Source organism: Phascolarctos cinereus, unplaced genomic scaffold (genome assembly GCF_003287225.1).
Source record: "Phascolarctos cinereus isolate Bilbo 61053 unplaced genomic scaffold, phaCin_HiC Scaffold_2;HRSCAF=192, whole genome shotgun sequence".
Taxonomy (NCBI): Eukaryota; Metazoa; Chordata; class Mammalia; order Diprotodontia; family Phascolarctidae; genus Phascolarctos; species Phascolarctos cinereus.
The window spans coordinates 367,227,840-367,244,619 of NW_027555625.1; the positions used below are offsets into that span (position 1 = coordinate 367,227,840).

The 16,780-nt window shown below is 39.4% G+C and overlaps 1 protein-coding gene across 1 annotated transcript in view; it reads left to right on the top strand.

The window, feature by feature from the left end:
• The first annotated feature begins 27 nt into the window (after positions 1-27).
• ATG2B (autophagy related 2B) overlaps positions 28-16,780 on the top strand; it is a 150,306-nt gene continuing 133,553 nt past the window's right edge. The window contains exon 1 of the mRNA XM_021007314.2: positions 28-681. Within this exon, the coding sequence (XP_020862973.1) occupies positions 520-681 (162 nt within the window). The 5' untranslated portion in view covers positions 28-519. The remainder of the gene's footprint in view (positions 682-16,780) is intronic.

Below are 16,780 nucleotides of genomic sequence, written 5' to 3' on the forward strand. Positions count from 1 at the left end.
CTGTGTCGTCACTTCCGGCGGCGGCGCTTCCCCAGAGGGTGTACGGAGCGAACGCCCGGGAGGGGGAGCCGCAGCCGCGGCGGAAGACCACAAAGTCGCTTCTGGGTCGTCGCTGTGGTGATCGATCTCCTCAGCTCCAGGGGCGTTTCGCCCTCCGACGTCCCGGTCCTCGGCTCGCTGTCTCTGCCTCTCTCTCGTCGGCAGCCGCGGCTGTTGTCGGGCGCCCGGGGTTAGGGGCCCTCCCCCAGCCTCCGCGAGGCCGGGGCCTAGAGCAGCTGGCGGGTAGCACGCCGCGTCGGGCCATGGGGACGCCGGCCGGTCCCTGAGCTAGGGGAGACGCCAGAGGGGGCCGGGCCGGAGGCGAAGGAAGAAGGGGACTCGTGCTGGCCGAGGTCGAGGCCCCGACGCCGCGCCGCCTCCGTGTCCTCTCTTCCCCGCCCCCCGCCGGCGCTGTTCTGGAGCCCGAAAGTTGTTGAGCCCCCAAGGCAGTAGCCGGCTGCAGCCCGCCCACGAGCCAGGATGCCTTGGCCCTTTTCGGAGTCTATCAAGAAAAGGGCCTGCAGGTACCTGCTGCAGAGGTACCTGGGCCACTTCCTGCAGGAGAAGCTGAGCTTAGAACAGCTCAGCCTGGATCTCTACCAAGGGACTGGATCCCTCTGGCAGGTCCCCTTGGACAAATGGGTAAGAGCCACCGGCGGGCGAGCTGTGCTGTGACACGGATCTCCAGGGACCTGTTAGGAAATCTTACCCTCTTCCTCTCTTTCCCTCACCCCAAAGGCAGAAGTTAATACGGTTAAGAAGGAGTCAGTTGGATAATTTGCAGGCCCCTTTCTTGAATCTCTTTTTTCCTTGTCTGAATGACTGCTTAAAAATTTAAGCCTGGAATTGTAAATATTCTGTTTACTTCATATTGTAATGTATTCTACACGATAGGCGGTAAGAACTTGGGGGATTAATATTGGTAAAATATAGGATTTAGACATTTTGTATTGTTGGATACAAGGTATCATAGAAAGAGGATGAAAGATGAGTAGTTTTCCTTACTTTGTGAGTTGGTTAATATAGACAGCCCAAAACTTTTTATTTACCAAAAACTAACTCTACAGTATTTAGGTTGACAGATGTTCTTGGCTGTTAACAGAATCCTCAACTAGAATTTCTTTTATTGTGATTATTTTTTACAAGACTTGATTGTTACTTTTTAGGCCATCAGAGTTAACAAATTGTGTGGATAATATAGAGCTCTTTTTTAAGGATAGACCATAAAAACGGATGTTGCCGTTTTGGGGCATATTTCAAGTTGGCATTTAAAAGCTTTAGTTTGATTTACAGTATGTAATGCTTCATATATATTTGACATTAAGTCACCATGTACTTAGGATCGTAGAATCGTTTGTTGTTACTCAGTTGTGTCCGACTCTTAGTGACTCAGTATGGGGTTTTCTTGGTAGTTTCCTTCTCCAGGGGATTAAGGCAAACAGAGGTTTAAATGATTTGCCCAGAGTGAGTGTCTGAGGCTGGATTTGAACTCAGGTCTTCTTGACACCAGGCCTACTGCTCTATCGATCGAGCCACCTAGCTGCCTTGTAGGATCATATGAGGACGTGTTTACTGTATGCTTTTTAACATTAAATTCAATCTTTGGCTTGTCTCGAAAGAATAGAATAACCCTCCCTCCCACCCTATCCCTCACCTCCATTTATTACACAAGTTTACGATCTGAAGAAATTTTGGTTCGTTGTTTTATAGTTTTTGTAACTGAAAAGCATTTTGGAATTTATTTAGAAAACATCCTGGAAAAAATCGAACTCATTGAGAGTAGTTATATGTTGCCTGTCTTCACTGTTTTATACTTATATTCCCTGATAATTTTTCTATTCCTTCTCAATCTAAAAACCATTCTTGAGAAAAGAACAGAGAAACAAAGTAAGAGCTGAAAAGCTTCGCTTTTTCCATTGTCATTCATTATCTCATTTGCCCTTAAGAATGAACTTATCTTTTTTCCCTCTATCTTTTTCTTACCCCCAATATAGATAATAAAAACGTGCCATTACCCAATTGTTTTTATTAGAGACAACAAGGTATAGTGGTATGGTGCTGGACTTGGAATCAGGCACTTTTGGATTCAAATTCTGCTTCTGATACTAACCTTTGGCAAGTTAGTCCACTCAGTGTTTCCTTATCTGTAAAAAACTGTTGTGAGTTTCAAATGAGATATTATGTAAAGAATTTAGAAAACTTCAGTGTTCTATATAAATTTCAGGTCTGTTTTTTTCTTTTTTGAGGGGGATAATGAAGGAACAGAATTTGAAGCTAAAAAAGTATTTTAAGTAATCAGTTTTAGTATGGTTCTCTGTTTCTCTTTCTCTGATTCAAATTATATCTTTTCACTTCTTATTTCTACATTACTTCCTTTGTAAATATGTAATATCTGCTTTTAAGTAGTGATATGATATAGGTATCTAGTGACCAGTTAAATTATTTTCATTCCTTAAAATGCTTTACCTATGCTATGTCACCTCAACTCATTGTTAGAAACGGATCAAGGACAGATCTCTGGGGCCCTCTTCTAGTGACCTCTCAAATTCTCCCAAGTTTTAAAGCCCTTCCCTATCTAAATTGCTTTATATTTATTTTTATTTGTACTGTACATACGTATTATAGATGTATTTGTTGTATTTTCTGTTAAAGTGTAAGCTGCTTCTTTTTAGAATGTTAGCCTCTTGAGAACAGAGTCACTTTCATTTTTGTTTTTCTACCTCCTGCATCTAGCACATCACCATCAATATAAGTAAGTAGGCACTTGGTGAATACTTGTTGATTGAGGCACTAATGGCTACTCTTTGGGTCTAGTCTTCATTTACTTCAAAATCTGATTGTACTCACATATAGTTCATCTCTCTCCATCTTATTCATAAGCATAGTTTGCTTGTTCAGTGTCTATACCACTATGCTTAGCTACCAATTTAGTGTTTTGGCTGAGTTTTGTTTTGGAACTCAGGTTTCATCATTGTGGAGATAGTGTAAAAGTGAAGTCTCCCTCTGTTAATGCAGATTGGTGGGTATCACTTACAGTCTTAATTGCCGGGGGCCCTGAAAGGTTAAATGACTTACCTGTGATCACATAGCTACATATCAGTCAGGATTTGGAGCCAAATCTTTCTAACTCCAAGACTTTCACTGTGCCCTCTATTCTATGTTGCCACTAACTATCCTGTCAAAAAAGGAAATGAGAGGAATCTAGAATGACTGGTTCTTGGTGAAGCCATGCTGGCTTTTAGTGATTATTGCTTCCCTAGGTGCTCACTAACCATTTTTTTAATAGCGTGCTGTAGAATTTTGCCACAAAGTTAGCCATATTCATAGCTCTATGAAAATTGGTGCCTTTGAATTCTCTGGTAGTTTTCAAACAACATGGACACGGACAATGGTTTAACACTTATATCTGCTAATTCTTTCAGTACTCTTAAGTCAGTGGTTCTCAAAACTTTTTTTTATTCAGTGCACAATGTTTTTTGCTGTGAGGAATTGTGGAGAATTAGGAGACTTGTGAATGAACAGGCAAATCAAAGTATAAGTTCCATGTAGTTGCCAGAAGACTCAGGAATGAATATGGAATTGTGATTCCAAGTGTAGGTTCTGTATAAATCATAGCATAAAAGCAAAACTCAGCACAAAATTGCTCTAAGAGGTAGTTTTTCTGGGCTTGATGAGTTGAACTCATTAAAAGTAGTTATATGTTGCCTGTCTATTTTACATTTCTATTCCTTGATGATTTTTCTGTCCTCAGTCCAAAGACCATTCCTGGGAAGAGAACAGAGAAGCAAAATAAGAGATGAAAAATTTCACTTTTTCCATTGTCATTCGTTATCTCATTTGTACTTATGAATGGACTTATCCTTTTCCCCCGTATCTTTTTCTTACCCCCAGTATAGCTAAAAAACACACTATTACCCAATTCTTTTTATTAGAGACAACAAGATATAGTTGTGTGGTGCTGGACTTGGAATCAGGGACATTTGGATTCAAATTCTGCTTCTGATAACTAACCTTTGGCAAGTTAGTCCACTCAGATTTGTTTCTTTATCTATAAAAAACTGTTGTGAGTTTCAAATGAGATATTATGTAAAGAATTTAGAAAACTTTGGTGTTGTACATAAATTTCAGTTATCATCATCATCGTCCTCCTCTACTTCCTCCTCCTCTTCCTCCTTATCTTTATCGGAAGCCTCTACTCTTTTCTTTATGTTAGGAGGCTAAAATGATTCTTACAGGACTGTGTAAGGAGCTATATTTTTCAGTCGTGAGTCCCTTCTCACACTTAATGACATCTTTGAAATCAGGTTTACCTCTTTGCATTAGGATATCTAGTTTATCCTGTTTATTAAGTCCTATTTGTATACGTGTGTGTGTGTGTATGTGTGTGTGTGTTTAATAGACATATGAGATTGGGGGTCTAATAGCTGAATTTCTTCCTGGATCTTGTCTCTTTTGAATTAGTAGTACTCTTCCGCTTTTCTTTCTCCTTAATTGTACATATTATTCTCTGTGTTATTCCAGGAATCTCCTAACCTTTTGTGGGAAGTTTAAAAGATGGGTAGGAATTCAGTCATTGGAAAGGAATAAGGAGCACATTCTAGGCATCGCGAACAACATGAAGAAAGACTAGAAGATTGGAAAGCATAGAGCAAGTATGTGGGACTGAGAATAATATAGGTTGACTGAAGCTCTATGGAGTGAGATAATATGACTCAAGACTGAAAAGATAGGGGAGTACAGTATTGTGAATGGTTTCATATATGAATTGAATGAGTTTGAACTTTGGCAGTAAGATATTAGATTAGAATCTAGGTGTTCTTATTTATAGTATACTTATCTTTCTACTATACCATTTTTCTACTTATAAAGTATTTATAAAGGTGTCCTTAATATCTTCCAATTTAATTCAATATTCATAGTAAAGAGGTATTAAATATTTTAAAAGCTTTTTACTTGAGATTGTCATTTAGCTGAATGTGTCTAGGTTCTTTGAGGATGCTCAAGATAAAATATATTATCAATCAACACTTATTAAACTCCTACTCTGTGCTGGGCACTGTGTTAAGTGCTGGGGATACAAAAAGAGACAAAGAGGCCCTGCCCTTAGGGAGCTTACAGTCTAATGGAGGAGACCTGCATGCAAATATATACAAAGCAAGCTATATAAAAGATTGATAGGAAATAATTAAAAGAGGGAAGGTTCTGGAATTAAGAAGGGTTGGGGAAGGCTGCCTGTAGAAGTTGGGATTTCAGTTGGGACTTAAAGCCAGGAAGGTTAGTAGTTGGAGAGGAGCAAGGAGAACATTCCAGGCATGAGGGAGAGCCAGAGAAAATGGGAGCCAAGAGATGGATTGTCTTGTTTGTGGAACATCCAGGAGGCTGTCATCACTGAATTTAAGAGTATGTATTGAGGAGTAAGATGTAAGAAGTCAGGAAAGGTAGGGGGGTGCTAGGTTATAAGGGGCTTTGATTGTCAAACAAGCATTTTATATTTGTTCCTGGAGGTAATAAGAAGCCATTGGAGTTTATTGAGTAGGGGAATGACATGATTGGAATCACTTTGGTGGCTGAATGGATTGGGATGGGGAGAGACGTGAGGTAGGCAGAACCATCAGCAGACTATTGCAGTAATCCAGGCATGAGTTGATGAGGGACTGCACTAGAGTAGTGACAGTGATGTAGTTTGGGGTTCCAGGAACCCCGAAGCGCAGAGGTACAGGGTGGGTCTGCCTTGAAAGAATTCAACCAAAAGTCTTCTTTCAGTCAGAGTAGTAAGGTTTTATTATGACACCAGTTAGGCAAGTGAGATTCCTAAGAATCTTCAAAATTTAATAGGGGTAAGATTGGTACTTCTATACAGAAAAAAACCATGGGAATAACTGGGGTGTCTAGTAAGCTAATTAAGTAATCGGAGTGGGCTGAGGTGCCAGATGTCTCTGGCAGAGGCACCGGCGAGCTGGGTTACTGAAATGTATGGGGAAATTCAGGAACTGGGTTGCTTTCAAAGAAAGACATGGTCTTTTCCTTTTAGGGGTTCAGATCCCATCCCCATCAACAGTGTCAAAGGAGAGAAAGGGACATATCTGAGAAATGTTGCAAAGGCAAAATTGTTGTGGTTATGTGTGTGGTTTGTCCTTTGTTCTTGAAGAGGACCATGACACCGGGAAGATAATGCCGTGACTTGCAAATGACTTGGATTGCAGTGAGGGAAGGCTGTACAAAGTTACCAGCCTCACATTTCCTCCAGAGCCATCTGGGTCCAGTGGCCAGATGTAGATCATGACAACTGGAGATAGCTCAGGATGCAGTGGTAGACCTTGGCCTTTTTAAGCTAAGGTCTTTCTAAGTTCTCACTGCTTCAGGCAATGCCTATTCAGTTATTAGGGTTGTTTAGGAAGTGAGCCAAGGGATGGCCCCTTTAATTAAAAAAAAAATCATATTGGGAGAGGAGACCTTTAGGGTTGTTTCTGGACAAAAGAGAAACAATAGTATTAGTATTTATAGTAATAGTATTTATTTACTTTCATTCTGAGCCATCAGGGCCTAAAACATAACCATTAACTGGTACTTAGGCAGGGACCTATTGTTGGCCAATCAGTGAGAGCTAGAGCAAATTGGGTTACTGCATGGTCTTTAAGAATGAAGCCTAGTAAACCCTAAGGTATCAAAGGTAGGCTTCAGCCTTCAAAATTTACTTTCCTTTGGGCAGAGTACCCTCAGGAAAGGGTATGATACCCCATGTAGGGAGAGGAGAGGACCATAATAGGGAAGGTAAGTTAAGGAGGTAAGGTTTAGGGGGAAAAATGAGTTCTGTTAGTTTAAGATGCCTTGGACTTCCAGTTTGGAATATCTGAAAGGTGGTTTGAAATTCGAGATTGGAACAGGAAAGGTAGATTTGAGAATCATTAGCACAGAGATGACAGTTAAATCCATGGTCGCTGATCAGATCACCAAGTGAAGTAGTATAGAGGGAAAAGAGAAGAGGGCCCAAGACAGAACCTTGAGGGACACCTACAGGTAAAAGGGTGTGATCTGGAGGAAGATCCAGCAAAGGAGACAGGTGTGGGCAGATAGAAGGAAAACTAGGAGAGAATGTTGTCCTGAAAACTTAGAAAAAAGAGAGGAGAGAGTGATCAGCAGTCTCAAAAGCTGTAGAGAGGTCAAGGAGAATGAAGATTGAGAAAAAGCCACTGGATTTGGCAACTAAGAGATCATTAATAACTTTGGAGAGAGGAGTTTTGGTAGAATAATAAAGTCAGAAACCAGGAGAATTGTAAGGGATTAAGAAAGTGGGAGGAGAGAAAGTGGAGGTCCCTATCATAGACAGTCTTTTGAGGAATTTAGCTACAAAGGGCAGAAGAGACATAGGATGATAGTTAGCAGGGGTAGAAAGATCAAATGAGAGTTTTTTCAGGATAGAGGAGGCATGTGCATTATTGTAGGCGATAGGAAATGATCCAGTGGAGAGGGAGAGATTGAAAATAAGTGAAGGGGTAGGGAAGGACAGAGGGGACAGTTTGTTGGAGGAGACAGGATGGCATGGGATCACATGAATAAATAAAGGAATTAGCCTTGGTAAGTAGTAACGCCACTTCATCACTTAAGAAAGGGGTGAAGGCACCTGAGTCACAGGAGATGAGGAAGAGGAGAGAAGAGGGAGTTTATGGTGAATAGCTTCAATTTTTTTCTGTAAAATGGGGGACAAGGATCTCAACAGAGAGAGTATGGGGAGGGGGAGTCACGGAAGGTTTGAGGAGGAATGAAAAAGGTTTGGAAGAGCAGCTGTGGAGAGTGGGATTGTGAGTTGATAAGGGAGGTCTAGTAGGATTGCGGAGCAGCCGCGAGGGCCCAGTTAGGAAGTCATTGGAAATCACTGAGAAAGCAATTTCAGTAGAGTGGTGAGAATGGAAACCTTTTATAAAGAGCAAAGAGTGAGTGGTAAGGGAGTGGGGAGATACTGTGAAGACATTTTTTTCCCCAAGAAGTTTTGCAGTTAATAAAGTAGTTTTGCAGGATAAAGTAGAGAAATTCTATGGAGTGCTTTCTAAGATGCTCCAAATTGTATCAATGTATAATACTTTGACATTTGTTGATCTCAGTGCAGAGGTGGGCAAAAAAGAGGACAATGAAAAATATATTGGAAAATATGGTTCAAGATTAAGAAATGAGAGAAGCCAAAACCTTTTAAACTCTAAAGAACCTTCATACTTCTTGTAAAAGAGATTAAAGAAGGGAGTAGTAGGAAGAAGTACAGCCTAGCTATATTCCTCAAGTCTTCCAAATAGCTCTAGAAAATGATCAGACCTAGTCCTGATCGTGAAATACAAGAAATAACCACAGTGCGTCGTTTATCCATCTCTGGTCTGCAAAGGGAGATAGACATCTTCAACTCCTTTCTCTCTCTCTCTCATGCCCCATATCCAATCTGCTGCTAAGACCTATTGATTTTACCTTGGTAACATTTCTCGTATACTCGCCCTTATCTCCTCTGGCTCTGGCAACTTTCTGGTGTAGACCTTCATCACCTCATGCCTGCAGTAGCCTGCTATTGGTGGGTTGCCTGCTACTATTCTTTCCCCACTCCATTATACTTTCTACTCAAAGATCATGATCTTCTTGAAGTACAAGTCTGACCATGTTATACCCCTCTATCTCCTCCATAAACTCCAGTAGTTTCCTATCACCTTCAGGATAAAATATAAAATACTCTGGCATTCAAACCCCTTTATAACTTGCTTCCCCCCCCCCAACTTTCCAGGCATCTTACATCTTATCTCTCTCCTCTGTGGTCCGCTCTTCCTCCTTTCCCCTTCTGTGATCCAGTGGCACTGACCTCTTTCCTGTTTCTCACACAATATGCACTATCTCATGACTTCTTAGCATTTTTTTCCCACAGGCTGCTCCCCATGGCTGCCATCACCTCTGCTTCCTGGCTTCCCTGGATTTCTTCATGTCCCAGCTAAAATCCCATCTTCTACGGGAAACCTTTTCCAATCTTTTTTAGTTTTAGTTCCTAGATCCTCCTTACTTCCTTCCCTCTGTTGATTATCCCTAAGATAATTGGTTGCATATTGTCTTCCCTATAAACTCCTTGAGAGACTGGCACCTAGTAGCTGCTTAATAAATGTTTATTGGCCACCAGAGAAGTCTTCATACCTTGGGTACTGGGTCAAGGAACAACTGCATGGAGTATTCTGAAGCCTGTGATGGAATAACTATGGTATAAATCTCAGATTAAAAGGTAATCTTCAGTTCTACCACTTTGAATGAGCAGAGCTTTCCAGATGATTAATAGTGGCTGAATTCAGTGTCAGTTTACTGGAATTCCAGGTACAAGCACTAGGGGTGTTGCTTAGGCTCAAACCCAGGTCAGGAATTTGTAGAGCTTAGATTAGGAGATCAGAAATTAGACTTTGCTGTGGATCAGACCACTTTGGAAGGCCTGAAAGTTTGTAAGTCCCCAACATTAGCTCTCTTTGTGATCCTGGAATAGCTTGGCTCCAAGAAAACAGCAGTGGGACTTCCCCTCCAGAAGTACATATCATCTGGCCCTAATATTAGGTTCAAAGTGAGGAAGAAGACTAGAAGAATGAGAAAACAAAAAATAATCCTACTATAATAAGCTAGTATTTAGACATAAATGCTCAAGACACAATCCAGAAGTACAAAATGACTCCAAAATAACTACAAGCAAAGCTTAAAAGAAAAACACAGGTTGGGTACAAGTTCAACTAGAATTCCTGGAAGAGCTGAAGCAAGAGTTAAAAAAAGTTAAAAATATTTGATAAATGAAATGAGAGTGCCAGAGGAAAAGATTGAAAAAGAAATGAGATTACACTATATACCAAGATATGCTCAAAATAGTACATGATTTAGACAAAAACGGTGATATAATAAACAAATTAAGGGAACATGGAAGAAACTACCTCTCAGATTTATGGATTGGGGAAGAATCCATGGCCAGATAAGAGGTAGAGAGGTTCAAAGGAGATAAAATAGATAATTTTTATTAAATAAAATTAAAATGCAAAACCAGTATTACTAAAAGAAGAACAAAAAACTGGGAAAAAATTTTTCAAATTTCTGTGATAAAGGCTTAATAGGGAATTGAGCAAGATTTATAAAAATTGGAGCAGTTTGCCAATTGATGAATGGTCAAAGGATATGAATAGGCATTTTTCAGAGGAACAAATCAAAATTATCAAAAGTGATGAAAAAAATGCTCTAAATCACTAATTAGACAAATATAAATTAAAACAATTCTGAGGTACCTTCTCATACCCATCAGATTGGCTAAGACGACTGAAAAGAAAAATGAGAAATGCTGGAGGGGATGTACTTTTGGTAGAGCTATCATCTAATCCAGTCATTCTGGAGAGCAGTTTGGAACTATACCCAAAAATCTATGAAACCTTGCATATCCTTTGACCTAGCAATACTACTAGTAGGCCTATATACCTCAGATTGATGAAAGGAAAAAGACCCACGTGTACAAAAATATTTGGTGGCAAACAATTAGAATCTGAGGGGATGTCCATCAAGTGAGGAATGGCTGAACAAGTTATGGTGCATGAATGTGATGGAATACTATTGTTCTGTAAAAAATTATGAAAGAGGATGGTTTCAGAAAAATCTGGGAAGACTTATATGAATTAAAGCAGAGTAAAGTAAGTGAAGTAAGGAGAATCATTTATATAGTAACAGCAATATTGTAAAATTAATCAGCTGTAAAAGACTTAGTAACTGATCAGTACAATCTACTATAATTCCAAAGGCCTCATGATGAAAAATATTTAACCACCTCCAGATAGAAAACTGATGGACTCAGAGTGCAGATTAGATTGAAACACATTTTTATTCCTTCCTTCCTTTTCTCATCGCTTCCTTCCTTTTCCTGTCCCTTCTTCCCTTCCCTTTTTACTTCCTCCTTCCCTTCCTCATGTGGAAATATGGTTGGCATGACTTCCTAGGTATAACGGCTATTATATTTCTTGCCTTTTCAATGTGTTGTGGATGGCAGCTAGGTGGTGCAGTGGATACAGTGCTGGGCCTGGAGTCAGGAAGACTCCTGAGTTCAAATTTGGCCTCAGGGCACTTAATAGCTATGTGACACTGAGAGATCACTTAATCCTGTTAGCCTTAGTTTCCTCATCTCTAAAATGAGCTAGAGAAGGAAATGGCAAATTGACTCCACTGTCTTTGTCAAGAAAACCCCAAAAAGGGTCGTGAAGAGTCAGATATTGACATGACTGAAACATCTGGACAGCAGTGTTGGGAAGAGGGTGGAAGAAGGGAGAGAATTTGGAAATGAAAGTAAGAATAAAATTGAATAAAAAAGTAAACAAAAAATTGAGAAATATGGAAGAAAGAATTGGAAAGGGAATTGAATGCTTGGCACAAGAGATTCACAGCTTTGCTCTGGCAACAAGCTCCCCGAAAATTAGAATGGGCTAAATAAAAGTCAGTGATTCTGTGAGATAAAATATATATATGTATATAATAATGTCAAAAGGCTGAAAGATATCATAATACAAAACAACTGACCTGGAAAGTAGATCAAGGAGAGAGAATTTTAAAACCACTGAATACTTGGAAAAAACAAACAAGCAAACCTGAACACTGTATTTCAAGATAACTGCCCAGATCTGTTAGAGCCAAAGGGTAAAGAGAAGATAGAAACAATTCACTGTTCACCTTCTGAAAGGAGCCCCAAAGGAAAATGACACTCCTAAAAATGTTGTGGTCAAAATCCAGAATTCCCATCTCAAAGAAAAAAAAAACACTGCAAGCATCAAGAAAGAAACAACTTATATTCCAGGAACTGCAGTCAGGATCACATAAAACCTGGCAACTTCTGCTAAAAATGAGAGATCATGGAACATAGAACTTTAGAACACAAAAAATATAGGTTCATAACCAAGAATAATTTACCTTGCAAACTTGAGTATAATCCCGTGGGGGGAAATAGTCCTTTAATAGAAGAGAGTATGTTCAAGCATTTGTGATGAAAAGACCTGAGTTGGAGTCTAGAGAAAGGTAAAGATATTTGAGCAATTAGAAGGAGCCATGTGATGATATAGTGCTAATATTTTAAGAGGGGGAAAAGAAGCAGATATCTCTTCAGAACCTTAAGATGTCTTCAAAAGGTATTGAGGGAGCTAAATAAAAAGAGGTCCTGGTAGGAGAGGGGGAAGAATTACTTCTGCTCTGAGTGTTTTCATAAGGGAAAAAGAAGGGAGGGCGAAAGGAGGACTAGTATGAAAAGGAAGAAGAAAGAGCTGGGGTTTACTGTTCCATAATTAGGGTTCAATAATAAGATTATGTACAAATATGGCAGAATGTGTAGGGAAGGAGTGGGGAACCTGTGGCCTTGAGGCCACACGTGGCCCCCTAGGTCCTCAAGATGGACTTAAGGTACTGAGTCATACATTTTTAAAACATGGCTCCTTGTGGATTCATTCTGTTTGAGTAGGATATTTTTTTATAAGGATTTTTTCCCCCTTTTAATAAATTGGTGGGGGTAGCAGTGTTAAGGGAGAGTAGGATTACCAGTGGTGATGAGGGCTGGTGAAGTATTTTTTAAATGCACAAAGTTTAAAAGTAATCATAAGCAAAGCAGTTTTGAAATACATGGGTAGAATTTACTCCATGCTTAAAAAAAGCAAGCAGTGTGAATTAGAGATTCATGTTTTTATGTAGAATCCTCTTATTGTGTCCATTGTATATGGAAATGCTCTTTTTTGTGTGTTAAGTTCAGAATTTAAAAAAAATTAATGGTTGAATAAGCAGGGCTCCACACATTATGAAAGAGGAATTATGCTGGAGAGGTGTTGTAAAATATGTCATCAGAGAAATGTGTAAGTAGAAAAAAAGGATGATCTGGACTTGTATGAGAGTGAGGAATAACTGACATTCATCTTGCATGCTCTGTTGATAATTATGCCATGTCAGTGGGTCTAGAGGAAGACTCCCAGCACAGTGAGTGTTTGATACCTGCATGCTCACCACTATGGATATAGATATGTATAGGATAGGCAGGTATGAATCAGGTTGCAATTATCATCATAGGAAGGACTGTTCATCTTTATAAGATTATAGATCCATTGTAATATTAGACAATTAGGATGAAGGGGAGGAGACAGATGGGACAATAGCTGGAAGGGGTAGAATGGTTAAAATTATCCATTTCTTCTTTAGATTCCAATATGTATTAGGGGAGTATGCTCTTTTTTTAGTTAAAATTATACCAAGTCATCTTGCTGCTAACTTGCACAATCATTACAATTTAGACTTATTGTTCCATTTTGCAAATCTGTTTGCCCTGTCTTATTAGTTTGTACTCTAGCAGCTTGTTTTAAGTGTAAAGCACAGGTCCTTTTCGCTAGCTAAATTTCGGAAGTTTGGCAGTAATGAATAAAATATAAAGCTTAGGATTATAAGAGTATAGATTCAAGTTGGAAGGAACTTTAGAAGTGACGTAACCCAGCCATCATTTCAAACATTAGAAAAACTGAAGCTCAGAGATAAAAGATGACTTTGCCCAGGTCACTAAGCAGCAGAGTTAGTATTTGAACCCAGGCCCTCTAACTTAAAATCCTACACTCTTTCCACTCTACCATTCTGATTCCCATGAGAGAGTCTTGGTATGTTTGAGAGCTGAAACTAGAGAACTGTCATCTGGAAAGTCAGCCATATTCTCTATGCCTTTTTTTTTTTGGATAGGCAGTGGAGTTAAGTGACTTGCCCAGGGTCACACAGCTAGTAAGTAGTTTTTTTTTCCTTTTTTTTTTTAATGTATCTGAGGCTGGAATTGAACACAGGTCTTCCTGAATCCAGGGCTGGTGCTCTGTCCACTGCGCCAGCTAGCTGCGCCTTCTATATGTCCTTTTTGATAGCGTATAGCTGATGCCCAAGTATCAATCAACAAGCATTTATTAAGCATCCACCTTATAGGATTGTTGTGAAGATCAAATGAGATAATATTTACAAAAAAAAGCTTCCCTTTTCTTCCCCTAATAAGTGCCTATTATGGCCCAGGCACTTTGCACTGAGGATATAAAAACAAAAATGAGGGGCAGCTAGGTGGCACAGTGGATAGAGCACTGGCCCTGAAGTCAGGACGACCTGAGTTCAAATGTGGCCTCAGACACATAACATTTACTAGCTGTGTGGCCCTGGGCAGGTCACTTAACCCCATTGCCTAGCCAAAAAAACCCCACAAAAAACCAAAAACCCAAAAATGAAAAAGTCCTCTTCCTCAAAGAGCTTGTATTCTCTCGGACAAGACAGCATGTGTGTATATACATAAATAGAAAATATATACAAAGTAATTTTGGAGGGAAGGACATTAAGAGCCAGGGGATCTGGAAAGACTTCATGTGTTGATGCTGGTGCCTGAGCTGAATTTTGAAGGAAAAAGGGATCTAACTGGTACATTCTAGTCATGGAAGAGTGCATTCTGGACATGGGAGACTGCCAGTGTAAAAATCTGACATAGCATGTTGTGTGTGGAGTACTAAGAAAGCCAGTTTGTCAGCAGTGCTAGAAGACTTTGGAAAGGTAGACCAGGACCAGGTTTTATTGGGCTTTAAAAACCAAACAGAGGAATTTATATTTGATCCTAAAGACAATCACAAGTGTTTGGAGTTTATTGATTGAGGAAGTGACATGGTCAGTCCTGTATTTCAGAAAAACTACTAGTAGCTTTGTGGAAAATGGATAGTAGTGAGGTTAGATTTGAAGCAGGAAAACCAATTAGGAAGCTGTTGTGGTAGACCAAGTGAAAGATTATTGGGGCCTAACCTGAGATGGTGGCTTGTGAGTAGAGAGATGAGGCCTTATGAGAGATAGGGAAGTAGAAGTGACAAGATTTGGGAAGTGATTGAATATCTGGAGTGAGGAATAGTGAGAAGTAAAGGATAATGCCATGATTACCAACCTGGATGACTAGAAAGGATGGTGATACTCTTGATGACAGTAGGGGAGTTTAGAAGAGAGTTGGCTTGTGGGGAGAGAGATGAATTCTTTCTTGTATTATGTTGGATTTGAGATATCTAGTAGGCAGTTGCAGACTGGGAGGAAAGCCAAGGTAGAACAATGTTATAAAGACTTAGACAAGAGAGAGTAACATGGAAGACAGGGTGGTCAGTAGTGTTAAGTGTTTCAAGAGAGGTTTAGTAAGATGAGGTTGAGAAAAGTTGGTTTTGACAGTTGAGATTTTTGGTAACTAGCTAGAGCAGTTTCAGTTGAATAATGAGATTGGAAGCTAGATTGCAAAAGCGGTTGAGAAGTGAATGAGAAGAGAAGAAGTGACAGACAAGAGTATATACAGTTTTTTCTAGGAGTTTGGCTAAAAAAGGGAGTAAAGATAGGATGGGAACTTGAGAGATGGTAGTGTCTATGAGGATTTAAAAAAAATTTAAAAATTATTTATTTTTAGTTTTCAACATTTACTTCCATAAGATTTTGAGTTTAAAATTTTCTCCCCCTTCTTTTCCTTCCCCTTCCCTAAGACAATGTGCCATCTGATGTAGGCTCTACTTATACATTCCTATGCAGTATATTTTCACATTAGTCATAATGTAAAGAAGAGTTAGAACTATTGGGAGGAATCACCGGAAAGTAGAAACAAAACAAAGTTAACAAAAGAAGAGGTTATCAAATAGCGTGCTTCCGTCTGCATTCAGATTCCTGAGTTCTTTCTCTGGATGAGGGTAGCATTTTCCATCTATGAGGATTTTTGAAGGATAAGAGAGGGAGATGGGTATGTTTGTAGACAGCAGGGAAGGAACTAGTAATAGCAAAAAATAGGATTAGAGAGAAAGGGGAGAGGATCGTGGGGCCTGTTTTGCTGAAGAAAAATGGGAAGAGATGGGATCAAGGATACATGTAGAGAGGTTCATCTCCCAGAGAAGCACTTCATTAGACTGAAATGAAGGAAAGGATGGGGGATATCAGTGAGTTTTGAAATGTGAAGAAGTGGTGAATCTCATGGGGAAGAATCTTCCATCTCTCTTTAATCAGTCAACATATATATGAATGCCTTACTTTATAGGTTGTCTATATATAATGTCTCCTCAGGGGATATATTGGAGCCAGTTGCCTGTCAGTTTTCCAGAGGCACTTGTTAAAATTTTAGTGTGAGCTTTTATACTTCAGAAATCAGCAAATGCTACAAATATGGCCTTGTGTTTTGTTGATTCTTTAGCCTTAAGAAAATGATGGAGGAAATGTTAACAATGCAGGTTATACTTAAAAGTATCTCTTGCTTTTTTTGAGAGCTTGTTGTTAAACATTTACCAGCACACCCCTTGAGGTTTACAAACCACTTTACATGTGTTATGCCATTTAAATCTCAAAACAACCCTGTGGGATTGGTAGCACAAGTATTATTATTCTCATTTTGTAAATTGCAGTTCACAAAGAACAAGTGGGACTTAGGACTCCAGGTCAGTGAATGCTTTTTCCTTTCTAGCATATTTTCTCTCAGTGTGCTTAACACTGTGCTAGATGTTCCCTGGGATGTATGGATAACATGATCCATCCCTGAATCTCAACATATGAATCTCTTTTGTTAATGTGTGATATAAGAAGTAAAGAGTAAGCACAGTGATGTAGTGTCTTCCACATAGTAGACATTCAAATGTTTAGTTTAAAATAAAAGTATATATAGTATTTTCAACTTGCTCTTATTACTAAATTGTATATACTGTGTTCAGTTTTATATATAAGCTGTTTTCAA